The sequence below is a fragment of the Cicer arietinum genome, chromosome 2, assembly GCF_000331145.2.
Source record: "Cicer arietinum cultivar CDC Frontier isolate Library 1 chromosome 2, Cicar.CDCFrontier_v2.0, whole genome shotgun sequence".
Taxonomy (NCBI): domain Eukaryota; kingdom Viridiplantae; phylum Streptophyta; class Magnoliopsida; order Fabales; family Fabaceae; genus Cicer; species Cicer arietinum.
Genome location: NC_021161.2, coordinates 10,461,047 through 10,479,702, shown reverse-complemented (window position 1 = coordinate 10,479,702; position 18,656 = coordinate 10,461,047). Strand labels below are relative to the sequence as shown.

The window sequence follows — 18,656 nt, the reverse complement described above, 5'->3', positions numbered from 1 at the left end:
CCAAATGCCCTACTCTGAAACAATATTCCCTGAATGCCCTACTTTTTCGTTCCAACAGGAAGTCGTTCCCTGGGGAAGCGACCTCCTGAAGATGAAATTTTTTTATGCTAATAGGGGGTCGTTTCCTGGGGAAGCGACCTCCCACTAGGTTGGTTTTTTTTTTTTTATGGGTTGGAATTCTAATAATAAACTAACTTTAAAATATAACAAAAAAAAAAAAAACAACCCAGTGGGAGGTCGCTTCCCCAGGAAACGACCCCCTATTAGCATAAAAAAATTTTCTCTTCAGGAGGTCGCTTCCCCAAGGAACGACTTCCTGTTGGAACAAAAAAGTAGGGCATTCAGGGAATATTGTTTCAGAGTAGGGCATTTGGAGAATAAAAAATAAAAAAGGGATATAAGCATCTTTTTCCCAGATATGCACACAGAAACCTATGATGATAAATTTTCTTTCTGAAATTAATCGATTTCGAACTTTAATATTTTAAATAAATTTTAAATTAAAATCGATTTCAAGCAAATTCTTTGAAAAAAGAATTTAAATTTTTTTTTGTGAAAAATATAGATATAAAATGTTTTTTTTTTTTAAAAAAATTGATTATCTTTTGAAAAAATTTGAAATGTTTTCAAAAATGATATTTACGATTTTTTTCTTAAAACAAATTATATTTTTTTTCAAAAGAAATAAATTTTAAAAGTTTTCTAGAAAAAATATTTAAATTTAATTTTTCTTGAAATAATTTATTTTAAATATATAATTTAATTTATAAATTATTTAATTAATTTAATATTAATATAATCTAATTCAATTTATGAATATAATTCAATTAATAATATATTTTGTCCCCCTTATATAAAATCCAACCCAAGCTATGGACACTACAATATTTATTAGCCACTGCAACACTGTTTTGGACGAGGAAAAAAACGGTTATCTTAGAGCATAATAGGTGACATTTTTTATTTATTATATTGATGTACCACACAAAATTTTGAATATTTTTACACGGAAAATGTTCTCAAAAGAAAAATAATCAAACAGTTTTTATTTTTTTAAATTAAGCAATGTTGTGTAAATCTTTTAGTGTCATAATAAGTGATTAAGCTTTTTCAGTATCTTCTAATCAGACACACTCAGTAGTAAGCAAATAACTTTCTCACTTGCGTTCGAACCTCGACAATGGTTGAAGGATTTTTTCTTTTCTGAATTGAAATTGTTTTTGCCGAAAGTTCCATTCTCTGATTTTTGAGCTGAATTTTGTTGTTTTGCAATCTCTCACTTAGGGTTTTGATATTCCAATCCATGAACATTGCAGTTCTCATTTGCGCATTTATCCTTCAATCGACCGACATAATTTTTGTCAAATCCTTCCATCAATTTGATTCTTCAACCAGATTTAGATATTATAAGTTATGGTCGACATAATTTCCGCAATCTATTTTTATGATCTTTCAATTGTATGTTTACAATTTGATATTTGATATTTTTTATTTGAATTTATGTTTATCTTAATTTTAATTAGGGCTTGTTTTCTTCCTCATTGTAGATTCTCGCATCTCTCCAATCGTTGTTGCGTCTCTTAGATAAGCCAATTCTCAAACCTCTTGGATCATAGGTTGGTGCTCCTTCTACTCGCTCATCTAATTTTTATTCATACTTTCTATCAGTTGAATGATTATTGCAATATTTTTCTTCTTTAATTTTGATTTTGTTGTAGTCGTGATTTGCTAATCTATAAATAAACTTGTGTTGTAGTGATACATCAACGTTTGGATTTCAATAACTTGTGTTAGTTTTTTCAATTTGTAGATTTTGTGCCTTTTAGTTTAGTTGTGTTTTATCCTTACATTAGGATGAACTATGGAAATTTTTTCCTGCATGAAGGGTAAGGAATTTTCCTGCCTTCTTAATTAATAATGTGCAGTAGTGAGATTAATAGTTCCTTTAATTGTACACACTTGAAATTGACATTCATTGTTGGCTAATTGATCTGAATTGTTGTTATTATTAGTATGAATGTGTAGTTTTGGAGTGATATTAGATCTATAGTTTGGATGTTTATGGTAATTTCTTCACTCTCTTTATCAGTCCAGATGTGTCACGATGTTCTGAACACGACTTATAAGGCTTATGTCCTAGTGATAACCTAAAGAGTGACAATTATGTGACACTTGGAACAAGTTTTCCGTTATGTTATTATAACTCTAAGAATAAGTCTGCATAATTTGTAACTGCATAAAATACAATTTGTTGTGAGTACAGTTGGGTGGGGATGTTTTGAAATGGGGTTTGACAGAGAAGTAGACCCATAGCCAGGAAGGTGCAGAAGAACAGATGGAAAGAAATGGAGATGTTCAAAGGAAGAATAGCCAGATTCTAAATACTGTGAAAGACACATGCACAGAGGTAGAAACCGTTCAAGAAAGTATGTGGAATGTGTTTCTTCTTCTTCAACAACAACAATAACAACTCAAAATCAAACAAAGACACTACAATCTTTTTATAACAGAAACCTTTTCTTGAACAACAACAATAGTTGTACCTTAACTCCACCTTCTTCTTCTTCTTTTGCTTTTTGTCCATTGTCTTCATCTTCAAATATTGCTATGAGTTACAACCTTTTTCACAATCTTACCAAAACCCTTGATTCTGATTTTCATACTCAACATGATTTCACTACTCATCATATGTTCTTGGACTCTAGATCTTATTCTCATGATGAAAAGGACTATAGGTGTGTAGAAAACCAAGAAATTTACTCTCTCATGTTAGTGTTGTAGGTGTTTGGCACCAACACGACACTGACACATTCATTACATTTAATTAATTTATTTTCTCAAACGATTATCGGGGTCGTTATGTTCGTGTCTTGTCTGGTGCCCTTGTCGGTATTTGTGATTCACAATGTAAGAATAATATTTACATTTTTTTAATATGTTTTTAGTTAATTATTTTAATCATTAAATATAAGAATAATATTAACAACATATTTTTTAATATACTTTAATTGATTGATTAAAATTTACATGAATCTCATAAAATTCATTATGAAATCCACATAATTTAGAAGAATATACATAAATTTTAATTGAATAATTAATTTAGTTCAAAAATATAATTTCAATTCATCAATTTAGTTTATAAATTAAAAACCAAAAATCAGTAAAAAAAGTGAAAGTGAGTACTAAAATTTCTTCTTCTCTTCAATCTCCCTTCAGCTGTCGTGGATCCTCTCTCTGAAGTGGTCCACCGATCCTCTGCCGTATCAACAACCGCCCGAATCCTAAAAGCAACCCAATTCGAGTCCCAAATGAGTTCAAACCCTTAAACAACGATTCTGCGCGCTGTGTGCTCCGACTCTCTTTCTTCGTCTCTTCCTTTTGTTTGTCTCATGCTCCATTTCGTCTATTTTTCGTCATTTTCAGAACTTCCTGTTTCAGTTGAGATCTTCATAGTTTGCTAATGCTAAATCTATAACGACTTTTAGACTTATTTCATTCAAAAGGTTTTCTGCTGCTGGTTTACCCTTTGTTTAATCATTGCAATCGGAACTGCATAACTTTTGTTTATGAACTATAATTTATCTGCTACTGGTTTTCCTTGAAGCAATTTCATAAAATTGTATGTTTGCTAAATTATAAGTTTGAACTGTTCCTTTTTCATTTGTGGATTATTAAACAAGTGAATGTGTATGTGTATTACTTTACAAATATTTGGCTAGTTCAAAAAACAAAAATAAAAAAGCAAAATTATCATTATTTTTAGAGTAAACCACCGTTTTGGGTTTTGAAATTGTAAGAGTCGGTCAATTTGGGACCTCCAATTTACTAAATATCAAAATGCTCCCTCAAATTGTTTAAACCAGTCAAAATGCTCCCTCTGTCAACATTTTTAGGGAGCTTTTTGCCTACAGGTTACAAAGATCAGGGAGCATTATTTTTGACTTAGTTTAGGCAATTTGAAGGAGCAACTTTATAATTTGTAAATTTGAGGTCCCAAATGGACTGACGATTACAATTTCTATACCCAAAATAGTAGTTTACTCCATCATTTTATTAGGAAAGTTCGAGATATAAAATACTTCATAATTTGATTCTAGGTATTATTTACTTTAATATGCAAGTTTGTTTTTAACATGCTTAAAATCCAAGCAATGCACGAGTACATTTTCATTCCATTAAGCCTCAATTTGTTATTTAGTAAGAAATAGCCGTAAGTTCATTCTTATGCATTCTTTTATGCGATGTTCATAATTCATATACACACTTAACAAGCATAAGGAGGCAACTAGGCATAACAACCTCTATACAAATAGCACTTGAACTCGTACTTATATAGGTTGAATGTCCAAGCGTTTTCCATCATAGGATCAATGCATTCAGAACACTATTTGTTTCATAAGAATGATTAATGCATTAAAAAATTGGAAGCTACTATTAGTTCTTGCTCTTTCTTTATTTGGTTCAGTAGTTGTTGGACACTACAAAAATAGAGGAAAGAGATAACATTATTGTATGATAATATAAGACTATAGATAACTTAATTGCTAGATTTATCTGTTGTTTTTTCTGCTCAATAGAGTTTTAGGGTTTCAGTTTGTCTTCAGGTTCCTCCATTTGATTTTTGTTTCATTCACTTCAATTGATTTGATCATTGTTTCTGATTTTTTAATTGATTAATCGATCTTCAAAGCTTCAATTCCATTGCCAGATAAAAGGGAAAAAGTAAAATGAACCCATTTTGGTTCATTTCATTTGATTTGATCTAGGATTGATTGAAAAATGAAGGATTTGAATGTGAAGTTGGATTATGTTGGGAAGCCGTATCATATTTTTCTGTTATTAATTCTTTTTCTAACTAAATGTTTTTTGTGGGATTTTTGTTTTAGGGATAGGATAATCGTGGCAATTGCAACCATGGCTACTTCAGTATTTGCATCTGATCCACATGATTAACATTTTATTCTTCATTACTGATTATTTATTTGTGGTCAAACTCAGGAGGGTGGAGAGAGAAGAACAATTGTGGGGATTGGGACAGTGTGGGAGGAAAGGGGAGACAAAAAAGGGGAGAAGAATGGAGGGTGAGTTGGTGCAGCAACAGCAGGAGAGATTGAACCAGGCAGTGCAGCAGCAGCTAAACCTAGAACAAGTAAAGATGCGGGCTATCAGCCTGTTCAAAGCCATTTCGAGGATTCTGGAAGATTTCGATGCCTATGCTCGCACCAATACAACTCCCAAATGGCAAGATATTTTGGGTCAGTATTCTATGGTCAACCTCGAGCTCTTCAACATCGTTGACGATATCAAGAAGGTCTCCAAGCCATTCCTAGTCTATCCCAAGAATGTCAATGCTGACAATGCTACAAGTATGAGTATCATCTATTATATCTCATATGTGCTATACTATATGCTTTCATTCATTCACATTTCAAATCACAGTTACAATGTTTTATCAGTACTACCTGTTATGCTTTCTACAAAACTACTCCCTGAAATGGAGACGGAGGACACCTCCAAAAGAGATCAATTGCTTCAGGGGATGCAGAACCTCCCAATTGCCACTCAAATTGACAAATTGAAGGTCTTTTTCCACTTTCCACTTTCCACTTTCCACTTCACACCTACCTTCCCTCTTTCATGTTCATTCTTCATTCCCTTTTGCAGGCTAGACTTGATATGATTGCCGGAGCCTGTGAAGGTGCTGAAAAAGTATTGGCTGACACTCGTAAAGCTTATTGCTTTGGAACTCGTCAAGGCCCTGCCATTGCCCCAGCTCTCGACAAGGGCCAGGCTGCCAAAATTCAAGAACAGGAAAATCTACTCCGGGCCGCCGTCAATGTTGGTGAGGGTAAGGATTTTACCTGCTGCCTTGTATTATAAGATTTTCACAACCAATGGGCACTCTTGTTGTACATAGATATTGACTTCTAAAGTTGCTTCACTGGGGATGTTTTTGCTATTGTACTTTTGTACACAATTTAGTGAAAGCTTTTGTTTGTTGAAACTTAATAAACTTTCTTATCAATCACTCTCCAAGTGCATATATTTTACGATGATCATTTGATTATAATGGAACTTCATGCAGGATTACGGATACCTGGAGACCAAAGGCATATAACTGCTTCACTTCCAATGCATTTGGCAGATGTGTTTACTGTCAATGAGGGTGCACAATCTTTTCCTGAAGGGTCTAGCAATAGTTAATCCCTCTTCATTAACTTTCCATCTCTATAATATTGTGGGTTTTTGTAATTTTGACTTTAACTGGCATTTATAAATATTACTTTCAGATGCGTATATGAAGAATACCCCACTGTCATCAAATAGCATGGGAGGCCAGAATTCGTTGTTACAGGTCAGGTCATTCACATTTCCAAAGGTTTTTTATAAATGGATATTTGACTATCTTCACTCCTTTATTTTTTTCTTCTGTAAACAAGGGTATTTGTGAATTGTGATTACTTATGATTTTTTATTTTCTTGGTTTATCATCGTATGCATTCAAGCTTTCCATATGCAGTTTCATGATGTGAAATATTCCAGTGCTATAGTTTCATATTTTACTTTTATATTTGAGAACCCAGCTCATCCTATTAGGTTGAACCGTTGAAGGACATTAGAATTTGTTAAATTTCAGAGCTACTTTTAGCGACGCCGCATGGTTGATTTGGGCTGATTCCTCATCTAGCCTTATTTGTCCTTGCCTATTTGATATTTATATCTTGCGTACTTTCTTCATTGCGATACTGTTAAACTTAACCTATGAAATGAGAACTAGTTACTTTATTTGGTGGTTTGAAATTTTGAATTTACATAGATTCTTCTAGTTGTATTTTTTTTTTAAATTTTCTCACCTAATATTGCTAACGTAGACCTCAGGATCACAACTTTTGGGAAGATCGGCTGCATCTCCTAATGTTGCAACCAGCGCCACTTTTGACAATACAGCAGCTTCACCAATTCCATATGCCAATTCACCTAGGTCTTCTACGAATATGATGAATACACCATCCCCTCAGCAGCAAACCTCACAACAGCAGCAGCAACAGCCAACAGTGCAGCAGCAGCAACGGCAGAAAATGATGCAGTTACCTCAACAGCAGCAGCAACTTCTTGCTCAGCAGCAACAGTTTAGGCAATCTGCAATGCAGGGACTGGGGCAGGTAAAATTTCATTTTTCAGGATATGGATTCTGCATTGAGTTAATACATCCTTGAAAGGACCTAAAGGACTAGTTAAAGTATAGATAGATATATGTTTTCTAACTTCCTTAAGTCATGTGGTTGTTGCTTCAGAAGGACACTCGTAAATTCTGAGTGTTCGAAAGAAAAAAAGATAATAACTTAAGGGTATACCGTTGCGAAGCTTAACTACCACAAATACATGCATGGACATATTAGCAATGGAATAGAAACTAAAATTAATCGTGTTGGTAGTATGTTTCTCTTTTCTCTTTGGGCATTAACAAGCTTTCTTTCCTCCACAGTTGCATGGACAACATCAAATGCAATTTTCTCAACAAATTGGGCATCAGCAATTTCAGGGTAGGCAGCTTACTTCGGGACATGTGCAGCATGGCATTGGTCAAAGCCAACTCAATCAAGGAAATCAGATGACTCGTATAAGCCAGTTTTCTGGTGCTGCTAACAATGCATTATTTAGTGCTGCTCAAACAACACCAAATACCCAGATGGTATGATAGACATGTCATATAATTTAATCCAATAAGAAAACAACAAAAGCTTTTCTCACGTATTGCCTCTTTATTTCGGCAAATACTTCCATTAGTACCTAGGGAAGCATGTTCTTTTTTTTATAGGTGGAGCATTCAATAGGTAGAGGGATTTGATGTCTTCTTAGGTAAGGGAAATGGGCTGTGATGAAGATGATATTGTTGAAAATGGTATTACATTTAACTTAATTGATGCAAAATTTGCAGCTGGCCCGATCAAATCATAAAATATATATCTAGCCATAATCTTAGTGCTTGACTTGGTGAAAAATAGTTATTATTTATTTAAATGGAAATAGAGCTCTCTGAAACATTATTGTTGCAGTGCTCTTGAGATCAAATATTGGAATGTGTTATTGGATTTGAATGTATTTTGGGATGTTATTTCTCGCCTTTCTCTATTTTTCACGCTGGTTGAAAATATTATTTTCTCAATCTTTGATAATGAGTTGTTCATGTGTTTCTCTGTGCTTCCCATGCATTTAATTTTCTTTCCTTCAACAATGACTTCTATGATGATTTTTGCTTCACAATCTCAGATTCCGAACATTTCAGCTGGAATATCTTCACAATCTCTTTTGCCACGGATGCAGGTTTGTCCTTGATGTTCTCTGCATGTGGTGTATATAGTGTCTTGCCATTAGTTCTCATTTGTTATATTGGAGTATAAATTTTGTTGGATTAGAAAGAAATAAAAAGATAAGTCCAGGAATTTAATTTATGGTGAATAATCTATCTATCATCATTGTTTGGTTTAGTCCTTGTAGAGATTGGTCACTCTTTTGTTTGACTTATGCATCCACATTGTAATTTGTGATGGTCAGTATATCGCACAATTATAATTGAAACTAATAGATTACTTTAGGAGTTGTTCTGTCGTTTTCTAGACTATTATTCTGTCGTGCACTTATTGTTTTTCATGATCAATATAGAATGAATAGTTGTGTCGTGTCGGCATGCTTTTTGCTTAACCTTCAATAATACAACAAGGATAACATTCAAACCTGCTCTACATTTTTTATTTCCGCAGTTTGGATTATCTGGCAACAATCCTCAGCGAAATCACGCTTCCCAAATGTTGAATGATCAAAGTATGAACTTCATTCCTCAATGTAATTTATTCTATCTTGTACTTTTCTTATTGCTGAAATCATCACTGGGGGTTTACATTTCAGTGTTCAGCATGGGAGGTGGCAACCCTGGTGGTATGATGTCGATACAGCAGCAGCAGCAACAACAGCAAAGTTCACAAGGTGCATTTGGTGGCATGGCATCAAATGCTCAGAATCTACAATCTGGTATGATGACACTTCAAAACACTCAACAGAATCATCCCAATTTCTCTCAACAGAGACAACAAAATCAACAGTGATTGGACTTGGCATGGTTGGTTCAGTTTAGAATGAATCAAAACCATGTTGCTCTTGAAACGTGGTTCACAAAAACTGAAGAAAACCGATTATTTTTTCCATCTTTTATCTTTTGCTTGCCAAACTTTTTAGATTTTGTAACAACAAACTGAACTGGAAAATAATCGAATCCTTATTTACCGATCTAGAAATCCAACAAAATCCTTTTGTAACATACTGTTACTATTTTATTAACCAATTGTATCCTAGTATCACCTAATTAATGAATAATAGAGAAATGTGCTTATAAATTATAAATATGCTATAAAGATAAAACATATTTGAAAGTTCAATAACAAATTTAAGAATTTAATCTGGTGTCCAAAATACAGAGTCTTGGATCCCAACTTTCGGTGATACGTTTGCTAGCAAACTTTTCAGCTCCTCTTCTGTCTCAGAATCAACCCATGAGAGTTCTAATACTCCAATTCTGGTTCCAATTCCAATCATTTTTCCTCCAACATCTCATGTCTGCAGCCTTTCCATCTTTATCAATTGACAACATGTACAAAGTGAGGAAATCTACCGCACAGCAGTTGATCTTGATCCCCCAACCAATTATCCTTCCAAAAAGTAATTGTGGTTACTTTTCCCAACACCCTACCAGCTAGCTGCCTGGGTACCGTCTGTAAGAATCCACGCACATAAATTATAGTCATTTGCTACTCGTCCGGATATATTTAATGGTTTTTTAAGTATATGCATGTAATAGTGGGTATTTGCTGATATGGTTTTTTACATAAAAAAATCGTTTTGTACAATAATTAATATTATTTTGTAATTATGTTGAATTTTCTTCTTCTTTTGTCCGAAAAAAACAGTATTAATACAAAAAAACATTGATACACTATCACATAATAAATGTATAGCAACATTTTTTCATAAAAAATATCAATACATTAACACATAACTAAAATATATTACAATATAGTAATTTATTAATCAATACATATGGAAACATGTACCATTATATTTGTCTTCGTATTCATAAGTTTTAACCAAAATCAATACTGAAATTACTTTCAACAAAAATTAATTTTCGTAACTCTAAAACTAAACTCACCCCGATTAATATTACATCCTTTTCTAAATATAAAACTATCTTGATAAATTTTTTTATCTCTTTTTATAAGATTCTTTTAAATTTTTTAATTGTATTAATTATTTCTTTACTAACATGTTACTAATAGTATTACATTTTTTTCTTCTGCGATATGTAATAAATTCTATAATAAAATAAATTCTATAATAAAAAGATAAAATAATTCTCTTCTTTCAAAAGTAAACTAATAAACTAATTTAATTTTTTAACAAATTTATTATTACAATTATTTTTTTTAATTATGTGGTTTAGTCTACAGTGTCTATATATTGAAACCATCATAGAATTAAGGTATTTGCAAAACTTGAAAATATTTTAAGCATTGTCTCCATAGTCTTGTATGACAGAGAAGAGAGTGATAACTGATAATTACATGACATATTGATTTAACTAGTTAATACTACAATATGTCCCTCAAAACTGTTCCCTTCTTAATGACTTCCAGCAAGAGTGTCGTGATATGGTATTAAGGTACCTTTCAAGACCTCAACAATTGAAGCCTAACAATTATGAAACCTTATAGGTCTGGATATAATTTTCATGTTTCCTAATAATGCGGGGTATGTCTTACACTTACATTTATGTTTTGCTCACAAATGAAGCATATGGGAGTACAATAAATTAAAGTCATGTAACAATATGTTTTAGTTACAAAAACAATGTTTCATGCCTTCTCTATCTTACCCTTGAAAATTGACCTAGTGACATATTGGTCACGTCATTTTCTCTAATAAGTGACCAAGTTTGACATAAACATTTTTTTCTTTAAGTAAATTAAATTTCAATTATTCTATGGTCAGATCAGCGATGTTGACAAGTTCCTTTTACTTCTCTCTTTTTGTGATTCCTTAGGCCACATAATTTCTTCCCATCCCAACTTTCAACCGCTTTTGGATTTGTGAGATTTTCCCTTTGGAAGAGAGTAATAATTGATGAAACAACTTTGCTTAAATTACCTTTGTTTTTTCACTTCACCTTCTCCTACTAATCTTAAATAAAAAATATTATCCGGGTCCCTTTGGCTTTATAGCAATAGCATATATGATCATGGAATCTCCTTTAGCTTTTGTAGAATATATTAAAGCACAACAAAAAGAGCTTCAAGTACATCAGCTGGTAAAGAGGAAGGACTTCTAATTACTCTCTTTTTTAATAGTCCTCTTTTTTTAATAGTCCTCTTTTTTTAATTAATTTTTTTAAAAAATCAATTAAGATAATTAAAGTAAATAAAATTATTTTGTAAATTATAAAAACTCAATAACATATAAAAAAATGCTATAAATTAATTATGAAAACATGTGATAAATTTTGAAGAGAATGGCCGATACCATGCTCTTTCAATCATATGTATTTATATGCGTATAAGCTATAAGCTATCAATTTAATTTTACCAAATAGAAGGTTGCAGAAAGGTATAGTTTAATTTAGAAACCATTGATGCTACCACATGTAGGTGTAAAAAGTAATATTCCTTTCTTTCAATGTGAGTCAAGTATGCATGCTAATTGCTACCAGCAGATGCTTGCAGAGAAAGAATCCACCCTTCCCTCTTCTTGCGATTCCTGGACCCGCCAAAACCATTCATATACTATACTCTACTTTAATTATTGGTTAATGTGGTGTCTTACATTGAATTGGGGTAATTAAATCTATTAATCAGGATATATATTGTATTTCTTTTATAATAAAATATAAATAAAAATAGTAATTGAAAAAATAATGTGTTAGAATTTAATTTAAAATTAAATATATTAATTTTTTAATATCATTTTTACTTTTACTTGTTTTTAGAAAGAGAATAATATAGTGTATGGGGAAATGTAGATCTTCTAATTGATCAGCTTAAAATGAAATTGGGGTGATTTTTCTAAATTTTGAATCACGGGGATGTAATGTTAAACATGCTTAAAAGTCCAGATGAGAATCCTTGGCATTAAATGACAGTGTTTTGCAGACCAATAATTGAGTTTTGAATGTAGTGCTCAAAATCATTTGACTTAGACACGTTTTTATTGTTTCTAGTCAAATTGAAGTTTAGAGGTAAAATTAATTTGACAAATAGTAGAAACCAAGCTAACCTCTTTGAATAAATCACCAATGTGTCATCTGAAATTGTAGGGTATAATGTTTATTCTCTAAATTTTAAAAATAAATAAGATAAATAATATCTTGAAATTCAAATCCGTTGAGCAATATAGTCTCTTTATTAGTTTGTTTTGAAGTTGACATGAAAATTAGTTACTTATGTGATTAGTCTAGATATGTTAGTCAAATCATTGTCGCATAAAAGAGAGACTAATTTGTTTAATTTTAAAATACGATAAACTAATTTGTCTAATTTTGAAAATGAAATTGAAAGTCAATTTTTTTTAAAAAAACTGATAATTTGTCATCATTGCAATGGTAACATAAAAAATTATATAATTCATTTTTGCTCTTCTTCCATGATTTCATATCTTTTTCTTTATTTATATAATCCATTATTCTTCCTCTTTCATGGTGTTTGAATAGTAGAAAATGAAAGAAAAAAAAAACTACTTATCCTCCTTTCTATACAGATGAAATGTTAACTCGATCTCAAATTGTCATTGTGATGCAACTAAAAAAAACTTGGAAAAATAATTATTTGCACGCCCCTTGCTAAAGATAATTTCTCCATTTTTCATTTCTCCATTTTTTTCTCTCCATTTTCTATATCATTTTTTCCTACTCTTGTCTCAAAGCTTGCTCCTTGATCTCTCCAATTCATCTAATTTTCTCCTCTAAACTGAGGCACAAGAGGGAGAAAGGCAAACTGAAATACCGCTTTCATAATCTGGACCACTCATGAAAATTAGGTGTTGTTCCAAGAGATACATGTCCAAGGAAATGAATTAGTAACTAGAAAAAAAGGAATGATAATTCAAGTATTGCATTGCAATTTTTAATATGACTTCGGGACCAAATTGCTAGTAAATGAGCAATTTTAGGAGTTGATTCTTATTTTTTACAAGTTAAAATATATGGACTTACAAATTCAATTATATACCATGATGACTTTAGTATAAGGTCACCATCCATGAGATGACACACACCACATCCATCTAGAGACCTATTTCACCCATAAAGGAAGAAAATAAGTGATTTTTGATTCTTTCATTTTTTAGGATTTAAACACTAAGAAGAATAAATTATATAAATGAAAGTTCTTAAAAAGAAGAATATATGAAATCATGGAAAAAGAACAAAAATGAATTATATAGTGAAGATAATATGGTTGCAATGACGACAAAGTTTCAGTTTTTGTTTCAAATTGAGTTCCAATTTTATTTTTAAAATCAGACAAATTAGTCACTTGCATTTTCAAAATTGACAAAATTAGCACATCTCTTATGTGACAATGACTTGACTAACAGCTAAGTTCGTCAAGTAATCGATTAATGTCTACATCAATTTCATTAACGGAAAAAACTAATAAAATGATGGTATTATACGACGTCTTTTAATTTCATAATATTATTTGTTTATTTTTAAAATTCAATGGGATAAATATTTGATCACTACAATTTTAGAAACAATTTGAGGATTAACTCAAACCAGTCTACTTTCAAAAACTATATTTAGTTTCTATTCTTTCAAACTATTGTGTGTTTATTTTATCTAACAAAAAAGAAAGGGAAGATTCATATTGCAGATAATTACGATAGAGAAGAAGATAAAACGCTAATGAAGGAGAACGGATGCCTTTTTAAAAACAATAAAAAGAGTGTCTTGATATTCTCAAAATTTCTGAAATACTGATTCTATTTTTTAAAAGTTACTCCCTCTTTTTATTTTTATTTTTATTATGAACATTTTTAATTAATTGCTCATGTATTAAAAAAGTTAGTTTAAGTCAATAAATTTCTTTATTTAATAAAAAATTCAATTACAATTTTCGTCTCTCTATTTTTAATTAATGACATATAAATAATTAATGTTTTTAGATGATTTTATATTATAAAATTATATCTCACAATGTTTAAAATATAAATGAGGAACTAAAATTATCGCCTATTAAGATAGAGGGATCAATTTCATGAGTCAGTCAAATTTAGAGAAATCAAAATTACAATTAACTTTAATAAAAAAATACAGACATTTACAAAAATGCTCGTAATGAATATTAATTTTTTTGTGACCTTTCGATTAACTAACTCTTTCTAAAACTAGGCAATCGTTCTATTACTTGAATTAGGCAACTGATATTTTCTTCTCTCAAAATAAAATATAAATAAAAATACTAATTAAAAAGTTAATGTATCTGAACTAATTGTTTTATCAAATATATTATTCTTTCAACTACTATTGTTTCAATTAAATGAAATAGTGATATTGAAAAGTTAAACAACATTTATTGAAAGATATTATAGAAATACTAATAATAAGAAGAAAAAAATGTTGGAATTTTTTTTATTTACAACAAGGAATGAAGGGAGTACAAAAGAAAATATTATACTTATATTCTTTTATGTTTATTAATTGAAATAAAAATGCATAACAAAATCATAGTATGTAAATTGAGTTCAATTTTTTTTACTAAAATCACATTTCGCCGTGCTCAAAATAACTTTTTTTTTTAAACACAAAGTTACTATGTTAACATATTATAGTATTTCCTCTTTTATCGAAGTTGAAATTACAATTATTTCATACTCAAACTGTTTCAATATTTAATTCAAACTAATTGAGCTACTAATTTATCAGTCAAAATAAATTATAACAGATTCTAATATGGAACCAAAAGTATCATTATTAGTTAATTGAGGTTTGTTTGATTGTGTTTTACTTTTTAATTTTTGAAAATTATTTTATAAACAAATTTTTAAGAAAATTGTTTTTAAAAAGAAAATTACAAAATAAATCTATTTAAAAATTCCAATTTTTAAAACAGTTTTTGACTATAAAGTTAAAAAAAATAAAAATTCAAAGTAAAACACCGTCTATCTGTTTTGTTTTTTTTAATTTTGAAAAATATAATATTAAAATAGTTTTACAAAAAATATTTTAAAAATAAGTACTTTAAACAAATTTTTTAGTCTTTAAAATATTAAAATAGAGTTTTTTAGACGTAAATCAAAGAAACCCTTATTTTCTCTATATTTTCGATTTTTCGCTCCTTTGAAGTTGGACAATAATCTCATAATTGCTTAACCTTGATTTGGCATTTGATTGTGTTGATGATCTAGACTTCGACAAATGATGATATCTTATCAGGTAAGGTTTAATGTGTTGAACATTAGGTGGATCGGATTATATTCTCTTGAAAATAGTTTGGTAAGACTTCAATATCTTTTTTACCTTCCTATGTTTGGACAAATAGCTCTTCCACTTTATTTATTTTTTATTTTGTGCAGCCTTTTAGTTTATTTATTTATTGTTATTTAGATGAGAGTTGTTGTTCTTCTCTATAGATTTGTTTGTTCATAGAATCATATTATGCATGTTTTAGTTCAATTCCTTAATGGAATACAGCTTTACAAATTACTATGATGGATTATATTAAGTAAGATATAAATGACCCTACCAATTGATTGAATTAGTGCTTAGTAACGTGAAGACAAGCACTAAACTGCATGTGGTGGTGATGTTTCCTTCATTAAATTTGGGGTTGCAATTCTTTTGTATGGATAATCTAAGAAATTATTACCTTTTCAAGTGTCTTGAACATACACGTATTCTATTAGTGCCATTTTGATAGGTGTTCCTATCTTAATCTTAAAAATCAAATGCTGCTTACTAGTTTTCTATATTTCTATCTTTGTTGAAACACTAATTGGGACCTAAAATCTAATCCTAGATTCTTTGATTCCTTTAACTCTACATGGAACAAAAGGAATCCGACAATTACACCACAAAAACATCATCTCATAAAACAAGTATCAAAATTCATGTTTCTCTTCAAAGAAAGATAGTGTTCAAAGTTTACCTGTCAAAATAAATAACATGTTCATGATATTTTGTCGATAAAATAGGTTGGATATTGATGTATTAATATTATTAAAATTATTATTATTATTATTATTATTTATTAATATATCTTATTATTGTTATTACTATTATTAAAATTATTATTATAAAAATTTATAATATTATTAAATTTATTATTATTATTTTTCATAATAGTATTTTGATTTTTAAAATTTTTAAATTATTCAAATAATAAAAATAATTAATAATAAATACAAATATTTTTTAAATGGCAAAAAAAAAAATTGTCACAGTACAAGGTCGCATCGACCATCTGTTAAAATGAAACAAAAATCCTTCAGGAAGTTGCATCCCCAGGTTGCGATGAGGGACAAAAAAGTAGAACATTTATGCATATTTTTTTCAAACTAGGGCATTTTGGGATTAAAAATTCAAAAGAGGGATATATGTATCAAAAACTCTTCATACTGTTAGTTGTTAAAAAAAAAAGTTTATGTAGTAAACGGATGAGTGACCTGACAAAGGAATAAATTAAATAATAAAAAAATTAAAATTGATTAAAAAAAATAGAAAAAAGAAATGAAGGAAAAGAATTAAGTTGAAGTTGTTATGTTTTAGTCCTTCTATCCAAAATCAAAAATAAGTTTGGAGATTTAGTCTTTCCATCCTATCACCATTATCAGATCACCATCGTCGCATTACCAACAAAAAATTGACAACTATAAGGGTCTACAAACAAAATATTTAAACTTTAAACTTAGTAGATGTAAACTATAACCACAAAGAATAAACATAAAAATAACATATTTAAGAAAAATTACACACATCTCAATGAAGATATCTCCAAAGTTGATGTTTAGGATTTTCATTAGTGTTAGATATGAATATACATATTGTTTTCCTACACCACATTCATGCAATTCAAAATGAATTGAGTTTGTTGTAGACGAAGATGATGTCATAGTTGAATGAAGAAGAAACAAATGAAGATTTGAAGATGATGGTGATGCGACAATGGTGATTCGATGATGATTCGAAGATGGTGATGCAATGTTAGTGATCTGGTAATTGTGATGTGATGATAGAGAAATGAGAAGAGAAATCTATTCTTCAAATATATTTCTGATTTTGAATGGAGATAACATCTTCAATTTTCCTTCATTTCTTTTTTTTTTTAATTATTTAATTTAGTCTCCTGCCATATCAAACTGCCACATAAGTTTTTTTTTAATCGCAACTAACTGTATAGATGATTTTAAAACTAAATTGAACTTACATGTTTAAATTGAAAAGAAAAAAAACTTACAAAAAAAGAAAATAAGAAAAGCGCACATTCACAATGATCAATCAAAATCAATATTAAGATATGGATTTAATATATATATATATATATGAAATGGGACTCATTCAATACTTTAACATTTTGAGTGTACATGTTTGTCTTGATCTTTTAATGACGTTAGTGATTAGTGTATTGTTCTTCTAAGTGCTCCCTCAACTCTTCAACTAGATTATGTTCAAAAACTACAATTTGAATCAGGGTAGTTGACGATTTGTGACATAATAAGCAAATACATATTTCTTTCGTTTTAAAATATAAATAAAAAATAGACAACTATAAGGGGTCTACAAACAAAAATTAAATATTAAACTTAATAGATTTAAACTATAACCACAAAGAATAAACATAAAAATAACATATTTAAAAAAAAATTACTTACATCCCAATGAAGATATCTCCAAAATTTCAGTTTAGGATTTTCATTAGTGTTAGATATAGATATACATATTGCTTTCCTACACCACATTCATGCAATCAAAAGCAAGTTGAGTTTGTTGGAGAAGAAGATGACGTCATAGTTGAACGAAAAAGAAACAAATGAAGATTTAAAGATGATGGTGATGCAACAATGGTGATTCGAAGATGGTAATTCAATGATGTTGATGTGATGACGGTGATTCGAAGATGGTGATGCGATGTTAGTGATATGGTAATGGTGATACGATGATAGATAAATGAGGAGAGAACCATAATCTACAAACCTATTTTTGATTTTAGATGGAGATAACACCTTCAACTTTCCTTCATTTTTTTTTTCTTAATTTATTTTTTAATCAATTAAGTTACTTAATTTTCTTTTTTTAATTATTTAATTTATTCGTCTGTTATGTCAAACTACCACATAAGCTTTTTTTTAATCGCAACTAACGACATAGATGATTTTAAAAATAAATTAAACTTACATGTTTAAATTGAAAAAAAAAAACTTACAAGAACGAAAATAAATAAAAAAAACACAAATATTATAGATGAATCAAATATTTAAACCTTAAAATATAATCAAAATCAATATTAAAATATGGACTATAGCTCATATGTGTGCTTATAATCCAAATATATATATATATATATATATATATATATATATATATATATATATATAAAAAGAGACATAATGTG

At 29.7% G+C, this 18,656-nt stretch overlaps 1 protein-coding gene across 8 annotated transcripts; it reads left to right on the top strand.

Annotated features, from left to right (window-relative positions):
- Positions 1 to 1,047: 1,047 nt before the first annotated feature.
- LOC101501865 (mediator of RNA polymerase II transcription subunit 8-like) lies at positions 1,048 to 9,339 on the top strand. 8 transcript variants are annotated; one of them, XM_073365266.1, is made up of 13 exons: positions 1,160 to 1,183; positions 1,285 to 1,410; positions 1,548 to 1,616; positions 4,890 to 5,369; positions 5,460 to 5,584; positions 5,668 to 5,851; positions 6,089 to 6,202; positions 6,294 to 6,358; positions 6,876 to 7,166; positions 7,490 to 7,696; positions 8,275 to 8,328; positions 8,766 to 8,826; positions 8,911 to 9,339. In XM_073365266.1, the coding sequence occupies exons 4-13, from the start codon at positions 4,949 to 4,951 to the stop codon at positions 9,105 to 9,107; spliced, it is 1,719 nt and encodes a 572-aa protein (XP_073221367.1). In that variant the 5' UTR covers positions 1,160 to 1,183; positions 1,285 to 1,410; positions 1,548 to 1,616; positions 4,890 to 4,948; the 3' UTR covers positions 9,108 to 9,339. The 8 variants fall into 8 exon arrangements, with proteins under 8 accessions (XP_012568292.1, XP_004490080.1, XP_004490079.1 ...); XM_027331833.2 differs by having other exon boundaries at positions 1,166 to 1,183; positions 1,317 to 1,410; XM_012712838.3 differs by lacking the exons at positions 1,160 to 1,183; positions 1,285 to 1,410 and adding an exon at positions 1,048 to 1,140.
- The last annotated feature ends 9,317 nt before the right edge of the window (positions 9,340 to 18,656 follow it).